This window comes from Rhodnius prolixus, unplaced genomic scaffold, assembly GCF_049639745.1.
Source record: "Rhodnius prolixus isolate KJV_2025 unplaced genomic scaffold, Rpr scaffold_9, whole genome shotgun sequence".
NCBI lineage: Eukaryota > Metazoa > Arthropoda > Insecta > Hemiptera > Reduviidae > Rhodnius > Rhodnius prolixus.
In genome coordinates, this window is record NW_027411604.1 from 6454453 (window position 1) to 6473339 (window position 18887).

Below are 18887 nucleotides of genomic sequence, written 5' to 3' on the forward strand. Positions count from 1 at the left end.
AGACATTCTTTGATTAATCCCGTACATTCCGCCTCCATATCCTCTTGTGGAACATTTACCTTCAAAGCCAATTGGCATTCCAGGTAAGAAAATAAAGAAAGATTAATTATCCTGATTTATACCAAAGAGGAAAGTGAATTCAGTCTCTCATTTTGGTAGAATAATTTTAATCCTGCCTTGTAAATAAAAACTTTAATGATCCTACACTTTCTACACAAAATTTAATCTCATATTTCAGATTTGGAGATCCAAATTAAATTTAAAAGAAAAAAAAATTGGCAGACATAATGTAACGTAGACAAATAATTTTAATATTTGTTATTTTTAATTTCTCTTACTAGAGTTAACAAAAAAGGAAAAGAAATTTGAAGTAAAATTTTCTTGACCTAAGTGATAAATCAATCTCTGATGTTGGATACAAATCCAAAACCGGTCAGAATACAGAAAAAACATGCAATCAATGGATAAAATCAGCGATACGTAGAGGTTTTAATTGAATGATGCATGTTGTTTAATTCCAATAAAGAAAAATAGTATGAATCTAAAGGTTTATTTTGAAATTTTCTTGGCGATGAAAATCTCCCCATAGAAGAAATCTATCCCTTCATACTTGGCCATAAAGGCTCTCACCAGATTGGTAAGTCTAATTAAACAGTAAGAACTTAAGCTCCAAAGAGTTGATGCCAGAATAAACCCTCTACTCGCGTTGGCGTAGGCTTCTTCGCAATCCCTGTGCAGGGATGGAAATTCCATTTACTGACTGGTTTTTGAGATTTACTCGTTAAACTCTGTATACAAGAGGTTATTAGCTCTGCGGTAAGCGTAATGGATTCCCACGCGGAGATCCCGGGTTTGAATCCAGCTGCTGGCCCCTTAGATTTTCACTTCCTAGGAGCTTCTTACAGCTCACCATCCGGTGATGGTCAGTGTTGCTGTAACGAGAAAATACTGTCCGGAGGCCGGTAGTGCACTGAAAAAAGCTCCGATGTTGCCAATAACCTCAGATGTTTACGCACCTTAAATCATTTTTAAAAAAGAACAAAAAAAAGGCATACTAATTGCTCGCAAATAGGACTAAAATTTTTATTTGTAATATTTCCCCCCCCCCAAAATATATATTTCACTTCTGTTAGAAAGGAATGGTTCACTTTCCTCTAGAGTATTATTTTAATGTAATATGTTGGTGATATTGCTCATACGAGTATAATACTAAGATTAAAGTAGAGGCTAAAATTCTGAGTTAGGCTAAAAGAGCATTTTCGAAAAAGCAACTTCCTGTGAGATTTAATTCTTAGCATTTTCACTGTTGAAACCAATCTAACTAAATTCTTTAAACTAAAAATACTGAAAACTCATTTAATGGCCTACCCGCTTCCCTTAAAAAGATTTTTCAAGGATTTCCTAGTAAAATTTATTTTGGATTCCCTCTAAATTCATGAAATTCCACCATTATTTCTGCAAGTTATGAAAGACGCTACAATTGTAAATTGCTCAACATTTTTAGGATATTGATGTTTAAAATCAAGAACAGAGAACCATTTGAATTTAATTTAAACCGCTAATGTTCGTATTATAGCGCCAAATATAACCCTAGAGTAGGTTTCACAGATAATTTGGCATGTGAGACGGTTTTAGTCCCCACCTAGTAAGTGTTAGGACGTAATTTAGTTTTATATACAATCTATTTTCAACATATCAGCTTCCCAAATACTGGTTACTGTTTCTTTTACAAAGATTTACAATATGCCTCAGGGAATTAAGAAAAACAAAAATCCACCTTTACCTGGCATTACTAAAAAGAAGAAAGACAAAGTTCAATCATTATCTAGAAAAAGTAAGTTTTAGTAAAATATTATCCTTGTTCACTAATTAATTGGTAAGAAAATAGATAAAAATAATATTGACTAATAATAAGTGACTTTCTTGATTATCGCAGAGTATTAAAGTAAATATTATGCTATCTGCATACTGTTGATTGTTAAACTAGCTTTTATTTGGCAGTAGTAAGCTAAATTAAGTATATATCAAGGGCATAATAAATATATAGTTTTTATTTAAACTAAAAGAAACAACTGAAGAAACTATTTGATTGACCTATAAAATAGTTTTTTTTTTTTTCACTATTATTAGATGCTCAAAATCCACCAAAAAATATTAATATTTGGAACTACAATAATCATCTATAAAGTTTTTTTGATCGAAAAGATTACTTTTCAACTTCTGCCTTCAAATACATTATTGAATATCCTTATAGAGTTAATGAATTGAATAGACAATATTTTACTGGAGTCAATAATTGTGTTATTTTATTTTAGGTCGTCCGATAGCACCAAAGAAAGTTAAAAATGCTGAAGTACAACATTTGAAAAAAGTAATTACAAAAAATGTTAATAAATGTATGGAAGAACAAATTAGATCTATTGCCAATGATAGTCAAAAAGTTCATCTTTCTAAAAAGAAAGATAAAAGTGGTTCCATTGATCCAAACAAAATGCCACCCAAAGAGATTGCTTGATTTTTGAAAAATCTGATTTTTTTGACATATTTATTAAGGTAAACATTGTTATTCGAGAGAACTGTTGGTAAATGTTTTATTTTTTGCATAATTAAAAATCATGATTAAATCAACCCATCTTTAAGAAAGATGTGTATATAATAAAAAATATTTTTCCTGTAAACATGAAAAAATGGATTATTTTCCAATTCCTTGTTAATTATTTATTATTCGCTCCTCACATTACAATAATTCTCCTTTATTTTTGAGTAATATTCTCATTGTTAGTAAAACGATTTAAGTTGATTAATTACAAATTGAAATTGACCAGCTAAATATAACTGCGTTAATATTGTAGGTGATTAAGAAATTATCATATATGTTTGTAATACAAACAATTGCAAATGAATTTGTGTGCTGCCTGCCACATGCTTTTCGAGGAATTCATAATCTGTATTTACCGACTTCAGTTCTAAGTTTTTTGAAGTGTAATAGTACTGTCTTCTTCATAAAGATCATTTGCCAGGTATTGAAATTAATTTATGTTATTTTACATATCTTTGTTTTTCAATATTAGTATCAAATTAATTATCTATCAAGAAAAATCAAGGCCCATTGATTGTTATTTTTTCTTACAACTAAAATTAGAATGACACTAGGGAGAGAAGAGATTGGTTCAGTGATAAATGCACTAGGCCCTCAAGGCGGAGATCACAAATATTTCAAAACTACCAGGAACTACCACTTTGGTGATGAGCTGTACTGTCTGTTGAGACATCATCATCCTAGGGCCGACCGTCTTCTGAGAAAGCTTTCACCCGCTGATGTTGAGAATCCTTTCTTTTAAAAAATTAACAGAATTAACGCTCAAAAAAAAAAGTAGCTCGTAAAATTCATTTACTTTTTCTTAAACCATCATTTGTCTGAATATTTCGTTATTTTTATTTGAAAAATCTGGAAAAAATAGATACAGCAACTAATGGCCAAATATTCCTTTATGAAGTGGAGGTTTAACTTCATTTAATCTTACTATATAATCAACCTTGTCTTAAATAAAAATAATTCGTTGTGCTCTGTAGTTATTTCCAGTTCTTTAAGTTGAAAATTCTAAAAATGAACAGGAAAATGGAAAAATATTCTTTAGTTAAATATTCAGATTTTGCAGACGTTTCTTTTTTTATCCTTCTAACATTTTTTATTTTATTTTGATCTTCCCTTGTCTTTGAAATTCTAATGATTGGTAACTACATTTTTAGGAAGAATTTTATTAAGAAAAAATTATTATTTTTTTAAAATACCATATTTTCTGTGGAGCAATGTAGGTGGAAATCTACAAAACCGATAAGAATAGTTTAATTTTAGTTCAATAGGTTCAGGTATTGCGTTTTAAATTTATGAACTTATGTTACAGACAATTTTTAAAACTACTTGCGTCTGCAATTCAAGATTTAAGAATATTAAGACATTATTTGCACCAGGCAAATTACCAAAGGTAATGGAAGCTTAAGTTATCTCTTTCTCTGAACTATTCCTTCAGTCAAAAGACTTGATATTAGCTAGGGTGCAAAAAAAAAGTGCGTTTTCATCTTTTTTTTATTAATTTAAACCGCATCAACTAAGGTAGATAGACTAAGGAGATTTTTTCAGTTAACTGCCGGCTTCCGAATAGTTTTATTCTAATCAGATAACACTGTATATTACCGGGCAGTGCTGTAAGAAACTCTCAAGAAAAGAACATCCAAGGGCTAGCAGCTGGATCCCTCTTATAATTAATTGAATACATTTTTTTTTTTTTATCACCTTTTAACCTTACTCCTTGTCGTTAATAATTCATTTGATTCAACGAAAATCACTCGATTTTGAATAATTTTACAGACCTCAAGATTGCATACGCCTGAGACGTAAAAAGTTAGGTAGCTCCAGGAGGTTATTAGGTCGAAGGTGTTCGGTTTGTTGTAGAGTCTAATTCATATGTAAATTTTGTTAATTTATAAAGATCCAAGAATGCCCTAATCGAAGTTTTATTTTTAACAATCACTGTCGTCTAAAGTTTATGAATTTGACCCCTATATAATCTGAGCTTTTCTCTAAAATTCATTAAAATTTTTAGGAGAGACGTTTATGGTGTACAATAGCCTTTAAGTGACGCTTAACCACTTTTTAAAATAATAAAAAGAGGTGCCTATTAAAAAAATCTGGTACAGTACATGTGAAAGAAAAATGCACAGTCCATCGTTACCCTTTAGAATTTGAGAACAAGTACTTAGCAGTGGAAATTAATTTGATGGCAGTTTCGAACAAATATTAATAAAAATAAAAATAGGGCATAACTTATAGTACGCGTACTTCTTTAGTTTTTAGTAGTTTTGTTAGAAGTTTTGTTTTTCTATAACTCAGTAACAATTTTCTTTAGTTTTGCAGTAACTGTGTTCAAAATTAATTAGGAGCTCCCATAGGGGCTAGTCGATTTATTTTTAGGGAGTCCAAAAATAATCTTATTTCCAGGGATTTAGCTTACAATAAATTATTAATAATTTTTTAGGAGAATATATTCTATATAAAACAGTTTTTTTCTGTATATACACATAAATTAATCATATATTTACAACTTCAGTTATATTTTATAATTAAAATTGAACATTATAAATTAAAATTTTATTTTTATACTTTCAATCTCATTTCAAACAAAGATTATATGGCACCATTAAATAATTAAATATTACTTTTGAACAAATAAAAAGAAACGTTTTTAAAAACCAACATTCTGGTGCTTCCGCTATAAAATTAAAATAATCACTAACACAAAGTACTTAACGCATTAGAGTATCACAATCAAAAAGTATGTAGCTTAATATTGCTGTTTTGGGTCCCTAAAGGACTGCTTTTAAAAAAATATATATAATTCAATGTAAATAAATTTCTCGTTGATCAGGAAATATCTCAAAATTCTATCCCACTACAATGAGTTGGCCGCTTTTACCCTTTGAAATGCCAGGCCCATTTGTACCTAGTGTTAAATCTATAGCGAATTCTTTGCCATTTATTAAACTGTGACAAATCCTGGAAAAATAATAAATAATTAATTAATGTTAACAGCTCGCTGATATTTTCAGTGCAAATGAGTGAAATTCCTTTCTTTGTATAATCTCTACTCGCAAATAGAGTAATTTGCAAAAGTATTTAAAATTCAATCTGCCACTTCGTTTTGGGCACTATCTCTTACCTGTATACCAAATCTTTTGGGACCCAAGGAAAATTTCAAGATGTTTTTCTTGTGCCAATTTTGTTTTCAAAAAATTTTGGTCCAAAAAATTATATTCGCACTTAGGGAATCTCAAAACCAGTACTTTTCAAACTAATTTATTGGTACTAAAAGTGCAAAAATCTGTTTTACTTACTTTCCATCATCGATAGTGTTCACGTTCAATAGATTTAAATTATTTGTAATGCTCACAATTTTTGTTATCACTTCTATTAAATTTGGAACTTCTAAAATTACGTCCCCCTGTAATAAATTAAAAAAATAAAAGTTTCTATTTAAGTATAATACTATACATGTGAAATATTTTTGAAAGAAATTAATAATTACTTTATCCTTTGTTAATTGGGTTGGTATCCTTATTAGTAAAAAATTATCCCTTTCTGATGTAATTTCCAGTTTGAGTATTGTTTCAAAGGGTATTTTATGCTTTATCTTGAATTGTTTGTCACCTTCCACTACTACGTAAAAGTGCTTTCTAGAAATAAACAATAAACGATTTCTTCTCTTATATCCGTGTCTGTCAAATTTAATTACATTACATCCATACTGAAACAAAGAAAAATTGTACTATAATCTCTTTTCTCATGATAGAAATGACACATCTTACAATAAGGAGCTGATCTATCTATTCTGAAATTTCCAGTAGAATAATCGTAACAATTCTTTTGATACTCATTTGTTAGGAAGAAAATGAAATAACTAGCGTTTTGTTATTGGGAAAGAATTTCGTATGGTCTCGCGAATTGAGCATTTATCAAAGAAAAGATAATGATGTGACGCTTCTAACCCTGAAGCTTTTCTTTAGACTCTTAATTACGAATAATCGATGTGGAATACGGTATACTCTAACTAACCAATCCCAACTGAATTTTTTAATAAATCTATTACGCTAAATCAAGATGTCAAGGGGAAGAATATGTAACCGACAAACCATATTAATCATTAATTGTAGAATAATAAAATAATTAAAAATTCAATTAAACGAGTTTTTATTTGAGGGCTAAAACAACTTGTTAAAAGATGGCTTTGTTTTAGTCCTATGTTTTTTGTTTTTGAGATCCATATTAAAATTATTCTACAAAATCATCGTCTTACTAGTATTTCATCTCCAGCAGCTGCTTCACTCGTAAAAAAAGGTTTCTTAATCAAGTTTTGTGCATCAGTTAATCTATCCTCTACAAAAGGCGCAGATATACTTTGCGGGTAATTCTTCTTTTTCTCTAAAATAAAATAAATCAAGTATTAACAAAAAATATTTTTTAAAATACACGAGAGGTACACTCAAAACTTTTAGTTGATATTTAATTTTAAATGAAAAAAAAATATTTATCTATGTAAATAGTATTTGTATTGTTAAAAAATTTGAAGAACCTTGATAGGAAGTTAAATATGGTACTTGGAAAATAATGAAAACAACATTATATCAGAACCTTCCGACAAAGATACGAGAATTATTGACATACAAAATAATTTCTTTAAAAAAAAGGAAGCAAATTAATATCTAGGCACAAACGATTACCTTTAAATAGTTTTTCAGCCAAAACTTTAAGTTCCAGTTGTTTCTTGCGTTCTGGTGTTAATGCAAGTCGATATTTTCTAGCTAGCCAACTTCTGTGTATTTCTCGTATTGATCGAGATGCCTGGAATATATGTTTTAAATGAAAATCTTCAGTAAATAAAATCAATGCCTACTTTTTTTAGGAGGTCTTAACATATCAAGTTTGTAAACTGAGGAAAATTACAAAGAACTAACAGGACAATTACTTGCTGGCCTAAGTGATGAAGTTTGCCTTACCTCATTACAAACTAATGGAGGAACAGGCCAAGATTTGTCCAGCAGATTTCTAGGTAAGTTCTTGGCTAAACGTAGTAAATATTGTTGCTTCGCAGTTTGTATAAATTTTTTATTTAAATCTGTTGGTGGTCCAGTTCTTGTTATAAATCCTTTGATGAAGCTGGAAATTCACCAAAAAAATTAATTTAACTCTTCACACAACATTAATAGATATGTCCAAATAACTAAAGCCTATAAACCTACTTTCTTACTACTAGAACTGCATGTTTCCTTCTTAGAAACTCTTTCTGTGCTAAATATCTTCTAGTCCAGGTTTGAACAGTGATGGCAGCCTGTCTAATTTGCTGATATTTCTTTCTTTGAACGTATCCTTTCCAATAACTTTGAATAAGACAGGCTAATTCTTGCTTACGGATTTGGAATGCATCTTCAGTGTTAAATAATGTTTGAGCATGTCGAATAAATAGTTTTGTACTATAACAAGAAAATCATTTGCTGGTTACATTGAAGCAATATGGTTATTATAATAAGTAACTAGGGCTGGAATTTTCGGGGCCAAGAACTAAGTACTTCCGTAACCCTTGGAGGACTTTCGTAGCAATTTCTAGGCAAAAATCAATCTAATCAAAAGATTCGTTCTGTTTAACCTCGACAGGGGCTATCGGGATCATCCTCTCCGACAGCCAGATCAGACTGGAATTACCTCAACCAACTGAATGAACTGAAGGTCATGCTGACTATTAAATTACTCTAAATTTGATAGATAGCGTCGAAGTAATATTTCAGGGATAAGCAAAAATAATATCAGAAAAGAAACAAAACATGAAATAGTATAAAAGTTCCCTTACTTCCCCATTCTGTACTCCTCAGTTTTATAGTCCAAATGCTTGACTAATTCCGTAACTCCATTTTTAGCTGGCCCATTATATGAAGGCCAAGTTTTTGGGCATAAACTCTTGTAACGTTTTAGAAATTCTGAGTAATTTCTTCGGTAGGCAAAACCTGCTCTTCTAACTCTTAAATTTTCCATTAATCCCAGGTATTTCACCTGATGACTTATTAAGGAATCATTAAATGACCCTGAAAAAAAGATCACATTTCAACTTATGAAAATAAGTTTTATGAAATTTATGATAAAAAAAATTATCCTACCAGGTTGTTTAAAGTCATTTGGTTTGATACAACGAATATAACTAGGAGATTTGGAAACAAGTATGTTCATCAACTGGGTTAAGCTGTTTTTAAATTGAGTTATAGCAGTGTCAGGCCTCTTTTTGCTTTTTAATTCTGATTCAGGAAAAACACTCTGAAATAATATTACTTTATGTTAGCTTTAGAAAGTATTTTTTTTTTTTTCAGTAAATAAACATTTTGTGAAAGAAAATCAATTCAGGTGATACCTTAGTTATGGAATTTGTTGTTTTAGACATAACTTCTCTTAAATCCCTGAATAATAAATCATTATTCTTATCTAAAAATCCATGAACATTGTAAATCACATCTCCAGCATAATGAACTAGAGTGAATTCCTGCATTAAAAACAAAATACATATAGCTTATTTCAAAATTGATTTCCATGAAATTAAACAAACTAGATGAATTCTTTAATTACCTCTCTACCCAACATTTTTTTCATTTTAGTTTCAGCTTTTTGATAACTAACGAAATGCTTATGTGATGCTAATTTGTCAGACATTTTCTCGAGGAAAGTAATATCTGAAGTATCTCCAGGTCTTAAGCACTCTTCGTCCAGCAAAGCTATTATTCCTGAAATGAAAATATAAAATAAAACTAAATTGTAATTTACTAAAATTTCAATAGTAGAAATTACTGTAAGACCAATATTTATTTTAAATGGTTAAAACCAATCTATAACTGAAATGCCTACTTTTCAGACGCGATTTGTTTTTATCTTCTAGTTTCAAAACTTGCGAGTTAGTCCGTTGCGGAATCTCCAACTTGCATGTCCTTTCCAAGAGTCTCAACGTTAGTACGGTGGTGTTTTTTTTTCATGCGTAAAAACATTATAACGACTGCTGATCATTATATCGCTCATAATGATACAACATTACTATTTAAAAGATTAATTTAATGTCATAGAGACGATTAAATTATCGAAACGACAAAAAATTAAGTTTTCCACATACTTTTCAACACTTAATCATAAACTAAGTCATAACGTAAACAATTTAATATCTTTCAGCAGTTAAAAAATGTACCTTTATGTTTTTCTTCTATTAGATTGATAATAACGTTATTGTTAAAATATTCCACAGGTTCCCATTCAATGCCTTCTTTCAAATATTCTTCTTGTTCAGATTTTAAGGTCAGTTCAATAAAAAGTTGTTGGAGTTTTTCATTACAATAATTGATGCAAAACTGTTCAAAACTGAAATAACAATGTTTACTTTGTGAATATTTATTGTATTTCCTAATAGGTTACTAACTTAAAAAAAAAGAATAAGTTCTTTTTGCATACCTATTCTTCTGGAATATTTCAAAACCATAAATATCCAATATTCCCATAACATTATTGTTTGTTTTCTGTTCTGGTTGTAATGATTTGTTAAATCTTTTCACTAACCAAGAAAATAATCTATCATAAATTGCTTTAGCCAAAGCATCTCTGGCATAAATAGCAGTTTCACGATCTAACGGTGATGAAACTACATCTCCACGTGCAAGTATTGTTCGTTGGGTTAATGAAAGGTTTAATTTTTCTTCTTCACAACCAAGTAGCTAATAAAAATATGTGAATTTAAATAATTTATTGTGGACTAAGCAGATAATTAGCTTTCTAGCCATAATGCTAGTTAATCTTACCTCAGCTGCATATTTTAAATGATTCGTATTATTTAATACAGCTTGCCCTTTCTCCTCGACAACACCAATATTTCCTAGATGTAATACACTCGCTACGATTGCCATAATCTCATTTTGTTCTTTATCGCTAAGGCCTAAAGTTTTCAGCGCTTTACTCACTTCAATCATTTGTTTTGCATCGTCCATGTTTTCTGAAGAATGTTCCTACAAAAATAACTTCAAGTTTGGTAAAGCAAGTAAGAAATTTAAATTCAAGTATTTGCTATTTTTTACTAGGAATACTAAATATTTTATGATGCACTAATAACGTTGAAAACACTCACAGCATGTGAAATGTAGAAATAGTCGTCTAGATTCCTCGTCAGATGTAATTTATTCAAAACATCGTTGTCTGCACCCAAGAGTAACTGATAAAATATATGAAAATTCCTTTCTCCATTATTTTGATGGACAACTCTTGATTTTTCAAGAAGGTAATTTAAAATATTACCACCAACTGGATTACCCTTTAATGAGAGAAAGAAATGAGTTTATAAAAAATCGATTTTATATTATTATAATCACCAAATCGTTTGAAATTTCTTCAAAACTTACGAGTAACAGATCTAACGTTTCATATTATAAAGTTGATAAATTAAAAAAATTAATAAAAAAAAGATCTCTTTCCAGAAAAATTGTTTTTCCTAGATTGGTACGAGAAGAAAGCTTAAACGCCTAAACTACTCCATCGTAGTCGGTTCGAAGCATTGTTATAATAGAAGAAAAATGGAAAAAGGAAAACAAAAAGGACCAGTACAGCATAGAGTCTCAGGAGTTTGGACCTTAACATCTCGTATTGCCTCACTGGACAGAAATAATAGGTCCTACGGTTTCAGTTCTAGCTGATCCCTCAACAAGTCAGAATTAAATATTTTAATTCAAACAGTAAAGCTGGAAAATGTATAACGAAGTGCCTACCAAGAAAATTTACAATAATTTTTTCTTTTTTATATTTCATTCAAATTCAGTTTTTTTTTTCTAATTAAAATAATTGAAAACAAAATATCTTAAGCAAAACATTCACTTGATGTCTTCTACAAGTTTTATCAATTTTTAATTCTATGTCAGAAGAATGTAATCCAATTGGGAGCGACTAAATAACTTGGTTCACTGAATCGGTTTGGGTTTCTATTTATTTATGTTTTCAGAAAAGTTAAAAAAAAAATGTTTTTATTAGTACTACAGGAAAGCTGTAGGGAGATGTACTCCACCCACATTTACAAGAATTTTAGTATACCTGCATTAATCTAGCCTGGCAACTTTTTAAACACTAGCACTTCCAATATTGCATAATTTCAGAAATAGTTCGATATAATTGCCTATTTGGGAACAGCTCATCACTAAGCCACCTATAGCCCATCATCCTGCATATTCATACTCGATAACACACAATCATTTACAGACTGCTACTTTTCGTTCTAGGAACAAGCTTCAGTTTTTAATGGCAATAATCGAATATACCATACTAACATTATTTTTTCCTAACTAGAGCATTTTTTATTCAACAAAATCTGAAAATAACTGTGGCAAGAAAAACAGACAAAACATTTTTTAAAAGTTTGAATGATTTGTTTTCTTATTTATTTTTTTAGATTTATCTGAGATGAGTGTTGAAAGGGACAAAAACAAAACAGCGGAATAGTTGTAACTAAAAAGTTCGTCAATTATGCTAAGTAATTCATCAAAAGATACTAAAAATCAAGAGGAACAAAAGAATATTGAAATTTGAGAATAAATTAAGTATGTAAGTGTTTATCCTATTTTCTTTTATTTTTTTCATTCATCGAAAAAACTGACAATGACAACCATTGGGTTAGCTAGAAAACTATAACTAAATTTTTGTTTTAATTAAAGTAATACGTACTAAACAACTAAATTCAATGTCCATGTATTTTCCAAATCTACTGGAATTATCATTTCTAGTGGTTTTCGCGTTTCCAAATGCTTCTAAAACTGGATTTGATTGTAATAGTTTATCTTTAACAGTTTTCACTTGACCCTTATTATCTGAAACTGCTGCGATATATTCTAAGACTTTTTTACTTGCTTCTGTCTTACCAGAACCAGATTCTCCTAGAACATAATAATTATTTTTAAATTATTAAATTCAAATATTTTAAGAAAATATTGATTCATTAGAATGAACGATTACCTGAGATTAGGATGCATTGATCGTAATGTTCTTCAACTAGAGTTCTGTATGCAGCTTCGGTAATCGCAAACCTATTTTAAAATATATGTATCTATTATTCTTGGATGCTATTATGATATTTTGTGAGGTGAAGTGTGATTTTAATTTTTATCGAACTTAAAAACTTACACATGTGGTGGATTTTCTATCAAATGTGTTCTCTGATATTCTGCTATTGTATCTTTACCATAGATTGGCAATTGCCTGTAAGGATTTACTGATACCAGTACATGTCCAATGTAAGTCTGAAATAAATGTAACTTAGTATTGATTGCTCAGACTAAAACAAAAAAGTTAAGCTTTTAAGTTTAATAATACTTACATAAATAATATTTTCTTTAAATCTTTTTCTCAAATTTTCTACAAAAGTTTTTTCATTTGTGTAATCATCTAACAAAACAGAATCTTGAACTCCTACTCGGTCCCTTTCGTGCAGACTTTTCTCCATTCCTATATAAACAAACATATTTTACAACATTATTGATCTTTTAATTGTTACTGAATGTTTGACCTGATGAATTTGTGAAGTTTATTATGAGTTCACTTGAAATGCAAACCATACAACAGTTTATTTGGTTTGATAGGAGGAAGGCAATTTACATATCTCTAAACTTAGTCCTCAAGCTTCTTCAAGCTTAACTATTTTGCCTACAAAATATAATTTTCTAACGCCATTTGCCTTTCCTATACCAGTACATGAATTTTTGAGACATTCTGAGAGTTAGAATACAAAAAAAAATCCATAAGAATTTATAATACGAACGCACGGTTAGATAGGTTAATATCTAATGTTTTTATATATTTCAATTATTTTTTATTAATAAATACATTTTGGTTACAAATGCTGGAACATTGTAACAATTAAAACTTAAAACAAAATTTAATTAGCGAGACAATTGTTCAAATACCTTAGTCATTTCTTATACCAAAAAAAGTATTGTGCAATTCCAAAAAACAAAAAAGTATTTTTTTGCAGCTTACCTCACAATAATGTATGATCTGCACAGATAATGTACCTCAACTAGAGATGCTATAAGAAGACTGCTGAACAATTTTACAAAAATTTGCACCTATAATTTTGTCAGTCAGTCAATAACTGTTATCTTTTTATTGATAAGGAATTGAAGGTGTTTTATTAGCTATTTATTATCAAAGTAGATTGGGCTAAGTGTCTTCGTCATAGTTATATTGGTGCAATATTTCGGTGCAATTATACTTTCCAACCCAAATCCAGTTTATAATCCCCAAGGTTTTGAGTAAATTTCCTTACTAATGTTTTCGTTATTATTTTGTGCAGATTTCTGACCAGTTATAACTACTGAATCTGAAATAGATTATGACTGCAAAGGCGCCAAACTAATGTTTCAAGTCAATTGAATTTTGAGAATGAAGAAACATAAAAGATGGGAATTAAAATTTTTCAATTTACAAGAAATCTGAAAAAAAGGGTAAACCAAATTGAAAGCTTATTAGTTTCAAATCGCCCTCTAGTAAGAAAAAGGACATCTCAAAATAATTTTTTTTGCACACCAATATTTGTGTACTGCATTTAAATTTCTAATTGTCTAGAAGGAAGAATATTGAATAGGGTCTCAAGTTTTGATGGGATCGAAATAAAGTTCTGTTTTTAACGAAAATGATTTGAATATGATGAAAAAATAATTGCCATTTCATTTATTCTGCCGAGCTTTCGACCTAGGGACTAGGTCATCTTCAGGGCTAGTTTACAAAGTAATATTTTACATTACAGGGTTGGTGTGTCTTCTGTCTTGTCTGTTCATAGACTCTCTTGTCCATGAACAGACAAGACAGAAGACACACCAACCCTGTAATGTAAAATATTACTTTGTAAACTAGCCCTGAAGATGACCTAGTCTCTAGGTCGAAAGCTCGGCAGAATAAATGTATCACGACTGAAATGGCAATTATTTTTTCATCATATTCAAATCATTTTCGTTAAAAACAGAACTTTATTTCGATCCCATCAAAACTTGAGACCAAAATTTAAATTTTTAAGTATCAACATTTTTTTTTGACTTAGTTGATGGATCTGCTGTCAGAATCCTCTCGAAAAATACTTATAGTTTTATGTGTTTTTGCTCTGCCCACATAATTTGGGGGGAGATGGTACTTTACAGTTTTAAGTTCTTCTGTCAAAATTGAAGTATTTTACTTTAATTTCAGAGTGAAAATTTAGTGAAATCATTTTATGAAAACATGCAACACAAGCCTAGAAGTTTCCTTAATTTTCGTTTAAGCAAATAATCCAGTATTAACTTATCTCATTGTCCAAAACCATAAGTATTAAAGAGATAAAAGTGTATGAGTCAACGGCAAATAATCTACACTCTCCTTAAATACTTAAACATCAGAATTTTCATTATTCGATTAGTAAATAATCAGAAATTTAAATTTACTTTTACCTATTGTAGAACACATTTTTATAATAGGTGAATAAATAATTGAAAGGCGATTCTTTAAAAAATTAGCATAAAAATACAATAAATAAGCAGAAGTTAATTTCCTATAAATTTAATGTCACTAACATGAAACAATAGGAGTCTATCAAAATATTTTATAAACAATTGAAGGTCATGTAATACATAGAAGCAACTTGTTTAAAAAAAATGAGCTATTTACTTATTTAGGAAGGAAGAAGAAAGGAATCGAATAATAGTGATGATTGTGAAACATAAATACACAATGACTTCACAATCAAACTATTAATGTTTCAAAATAATCTTTTTTTTAAATAAATTTTTCATTTAAAGCTTGCGACATAATATACTGTTGTACAAAATTGAAGTTTATATGGTAGTAACGGGGAAGCGAATAGCTCTGCCCGTGCTATTACAAAAGTGACGTGAATCGGATTTAGTTCTATAAACTTCAATTTTTGTTTCTTCCTTTTTGTATTATTATATATAGTATGCCCATTCCAAACAATAACAGAAGAGATAAGTTAATGTTCGGGTTTCTCTCGCGGAGATCCCGGTTCGAGTCCAGCTGAATATCCTTACAGATGATATCTCTAGCAAACTCTTATTATCCGGTAATGAACAGCGTTTGCTTAACACAACGAGGTAACAGAGGCTGGCGGCAGTGTGCAGGAAAAATTTATGGGAACTAATAAACTCAGATGTTGACTAGCCCACCCTAAACAAAAATCTACAACTGAACATATTTAATTTTAAAAATAAGTTCTCACCGAAATTTCTTGTTTAAGAACTCCAGGTAGCGCTACTTGTGACAATGTAATCATTCTTATTACTGTGCACATTATTCTATTAAAAGAAAATCGCGAGTTTTAATAAAAATCATTTTAAATTGTAACGTTGCATTGATGCAGATTGAAATGTTTAATGATAACTACCTGAAACAATTATTTGTAGAAAGAACGACATTCTTTACACATCCAAATAATTCTTTATGCATCATACAGTAAGAATGCCCGTTTAGACACATCTAGGAACAATAACATTTGTAAGGACGTTATAAGACCTTCAAGTTCCTTGAACTCTTTTACTTTCATGTTCTTCAAAACTAATTACTCAACAAGTTGAGTTCAAAATACCCGCGGGAATAGAAGATTAATTAACTCTACTGTACGCTTTTAATATTTCTGTCAACTGTTTTATAAAGGAAGAAATGTATTATGTTTTAAAGAACCTAGCCAATTTTATGTACAATTATTATACTTTATATACATATCTTATTTTATTTAATTCTTTTAATGAATTTAGATCGATTTATAAGTTTAAAAAAAAAAAAAGGAGAGAACGAGAGAAGGACCAGCCCTTGAACTTAATAAATTTGCTGAACAATGGAAGAGCTCGTAGCAATAATGACGTACTCAGGTAAGTGGAAGAAGAAGATGGAGTAAGAGGAGGTCACCATACGATTACAAAGGATACAATAGAATAGAATTAGGGTATAAACACATTACATAAAAGACCGAGAGAAAGAACTCATCTAATATGACCTTGATAAACGAAATATGATGATAAAATCGAATTGTATCAATAATCAATAAACACAATTCGGCCACTTAATATCACTCAATAATTCTGATCAAACACTTTCTGTTTGATGTTTCTGAATCATTAAAATGATTTTTATTGCAGTTCAATAAGTGACCTACTATCTTTTTACTGCTGGCATAATTTATTGTACTCACTTGCACTTCTTATAGTTTTTAACAAGAAGAAAATATGATACTAGAAGTTTATACTATCAATTGGGCTCAGGTATATGCATATATACGACGACGTATTGCAGCGTCAACACTTGATTTGGAGCATAATTCGCAAGCATAGTACTCACAAGCATTCTTGCCTACATTCGCAACTGATGATCATTATATGAGCGTAACAAATTGTATGTTCGGTGCTAATTTGCGAATTTTCCCTAATAAACTTGAGAATTTAATTAGTCGAGGAGATTTTTTTGCCAAGACGGCAACCAGGATTTTATGACTGATTTCGTCACACACCAGACATGCCGGGTTCTGGACTCTTATGTTCGATTTATTAGAACCTCAGTCGGTTGGTTCGCCTTTACAAGACCGGCAAACCCTGGTATCCAGGGTAAAGTGAGCGTAAAGGAGGTGGAGCCTCGGTAAGGGACTGAATTCAGTGTCACACACCAAGTAAGTTGATTTGGTAGGCTTAATTTGTTGTAACAATATTCGAGGTCATAAAAAGATTGAACAATCAAAATTTGTATATAAAAAGGAAATTGTTTAGAGTTTTTTTTCGAGAAAACTGCATAACAGTAAAAATTGACTCAGTGAAGTAGGTAAAAAAAAGTTCGGGTCAGAAGTCATCAAAAAAATTAAGGCCGAACATTTCCGGAAATACTCGAAATCTTTCGATTCGTTGATGGTTATCCCGCTCTATAGTTTCGATTTGAGATACTATGGTAATTAAATTAGGATAGTGGTTACATCAAAAGAATTCTATTTTAATCTCAAAATTTTCAAAAACAGTAGATAATAGAACTATCAAAGTTTCACTCCCCACTGTCAATAATAATGGATGTAGTTATTATTTATTATGAGCCAAATAAAACCCCAAACCTTAATACGTTATGTGACGAAGCTAAAGAACACTGTAATAAATGAAAGTATTTTAAAACACCTTCGAATCAACACGTACATGCATTTTATTCAGGTATTTTTTTTTTTGTTTTCATCATTACATAACGTCAGAAGAAGCATGACTTTTCTAATACATTTCTCTTTTCGACAACAGTAACAAAACATTCTTGTTAAAGATGAACGTGTGCAACCATGAAATTATACGGCATCCAAGCCTTAATAAAAGAGTATCCACATATTGAACTCTTTAGGTGATACAATGAACAAAAGATATATATAAGGGGCAATGGCCTATCTAGAACTTCTTGATTACTTCAAAGTTAACAGGTACTACTTCGTTATCATCTGAAGCATTTGCCGATGATTTAATGAGATTCTATAAAATAATATTGTCTGTTTCTTTATTCTTTTATGTTAAACTGGGGAAGATGAAGATGAATTGTTCGTGGTCTAGGATTATTATTTTAAGAGAATACTAGTTAAAATAAATTTGGTATATATTCAATTCAGCAGTGCAGTTGTAACATTTTTCTTTTAGATTTACGTAAAATATCAGTTAAATAAGATGCTGTCCACTGAAGAGAAGGTCATTGCGTACAAGAGGCGAACGTGGCCTAAAGGAAAGTCGTGGGCGACTAAAGCGTGGGTATAACAAAGTTACCATCTGGGGAACATTTTATGCAGAAGGAAATTACTTGATCTAGTAGATCAATCTGTATTATAATTTGAAGGTGAGATTGATAATTCTAACCAATTGCCATTCTTGAAAACACTGTTAATACTTCCCATTACCCAAATCTCTTTAGGGATGTCATTTTATTAATATTGTGTTACTTTAAATTCTTCCAACAGACAGTTTTCTATTTAAAATATAGCTCTTCTTTCAAAGTTACCTTCTCGTTACTATATATTTTGAACAACAGTAGTGGGAATCGTCGTTGATAAAATTCTATGTATATTATCCGTCACGTCAAGCGTGCTTGTTATTATCACCAACTTTAATTGGTTTCTGAGTGTCATTCAACTCTAAAGCGAATGGTTTGTCAGTTTTAGATAGAAAATTTGGCTTCTGTTGACAAAATTTAAGACGATTGTGTAGTATCGTAACAGTGACATACGAGTAAGTGTGGTAATGCGAAGACGTCTTAAACGATTTTTTACTTGATTAAATAACATTACAAACTT

The 18887-nt window shown here is 30.2% G+C and overlaps 2 protein-coding genes across 8 annotated transcripts in view; one reads left to right on the forward strand and one right to left on the reverse strand.

The window, feature by feature from the left end:
- Positions 1-1600: 1600 nt before the first annotated feature.
- The window catches only part of LOC141454590 (uncharacterized), a 37090-nt gene continuing 19803 nt past the window's right edge, over positions 1601-18887 (forward strand). Inside the window, exons 1-8 of one of the 5 annotated variants that reach the window (XM_074129025.1) lie at positions 1601-1834; positions 2316-3986; positions 7458-7604; positions 12006-12157; positions 13902-14052; positions 16348-17775; positions 17879-18029; positions 18241-18433. In XM_074129025.1, coding sequence (XP_073985126.1) covers positions 1744-1834; positions 2316-2515 — 291 coding nt within the window. In that variant the 5' untranslated portion in view covers positions 1601-1743 and the 3' untranslated portion in view covers positions 2516-3986; positions 7458-7604; positions 12006-12157; ... (2 more) ...; positions 17879-18029; positions 18241-18433. The other 4 variants (XM_074129029.1, XM_074129026.1, XM_074129027.1 and 1 more) reach the window with 4 other exon arrangements.
- Positions 5094-18887, reverse strand: part of Myo61F (unconventional myosin 61F) — a 46676-nt gene continuing 32882 nt past the window's right edge. For 2 of the 3 annotated variants that reach the window (XM_074128939.1, XM_074128940.1), the window contains exons 2-20: positions 12927-13054; positions 12734-12849; positions 12566-12636; positions 12278-12486; positions 10698-10880; positions 10375-10578; positions 10031-10290; positions 9771-9940; positions 9164-9318; positions 8952-9080; positions 8704-8857; positions 8400-8631; positions 7795-8025; positions 7552-7711; positions 7276-7396; positions 6852-6976; positions 6084-6302; positions 5893-5999; positions 5094-5554 (exon numbers count right to left, since the gene is read on the reverse strand). In XM_074128939.1, the coding sequence (XP_073985040.1) occupies positions 5443-5554; positions 5893-5999; positions 6084-6302; positions 6852-6976; positions 7276-7396; positions 7552-7711; positions 7795-8025; positions 8400-8631; positions 8704-8857; positions 8952-9080; positions 9164-9318; positions 9771-9940; positions 10031-10290; positions 10375-10578; positions 10698-10880; positions 12278-12486; positions 12566-12636; positions 12734-12849; positions 12927-13054 (3086 nt within the window). In that variant the 3' untranslated portion in view covers positions 5094-5442. Of the gene's footprint in view, positions 5555-5892; positions 6000-6083; positions 6303-6851; positions 6977-7275; positions 7397-7551; positions 7712-7794; positions 8026-8399; positions 8632-8703; positions 8858-8951; positions 9081-9163; positions 9319-9770; positions 9941-10030; positions 10291-10374; positions 10579-10697; positions 10881-12277; positions 12487-12565; positions 12637-12733; positions 12850-12926; positions 13055-13585; positions 13727-18887 lie in introns of those variants that run through there. The other variant, XM_074128941.1, reaches the window with a different exon arrangement.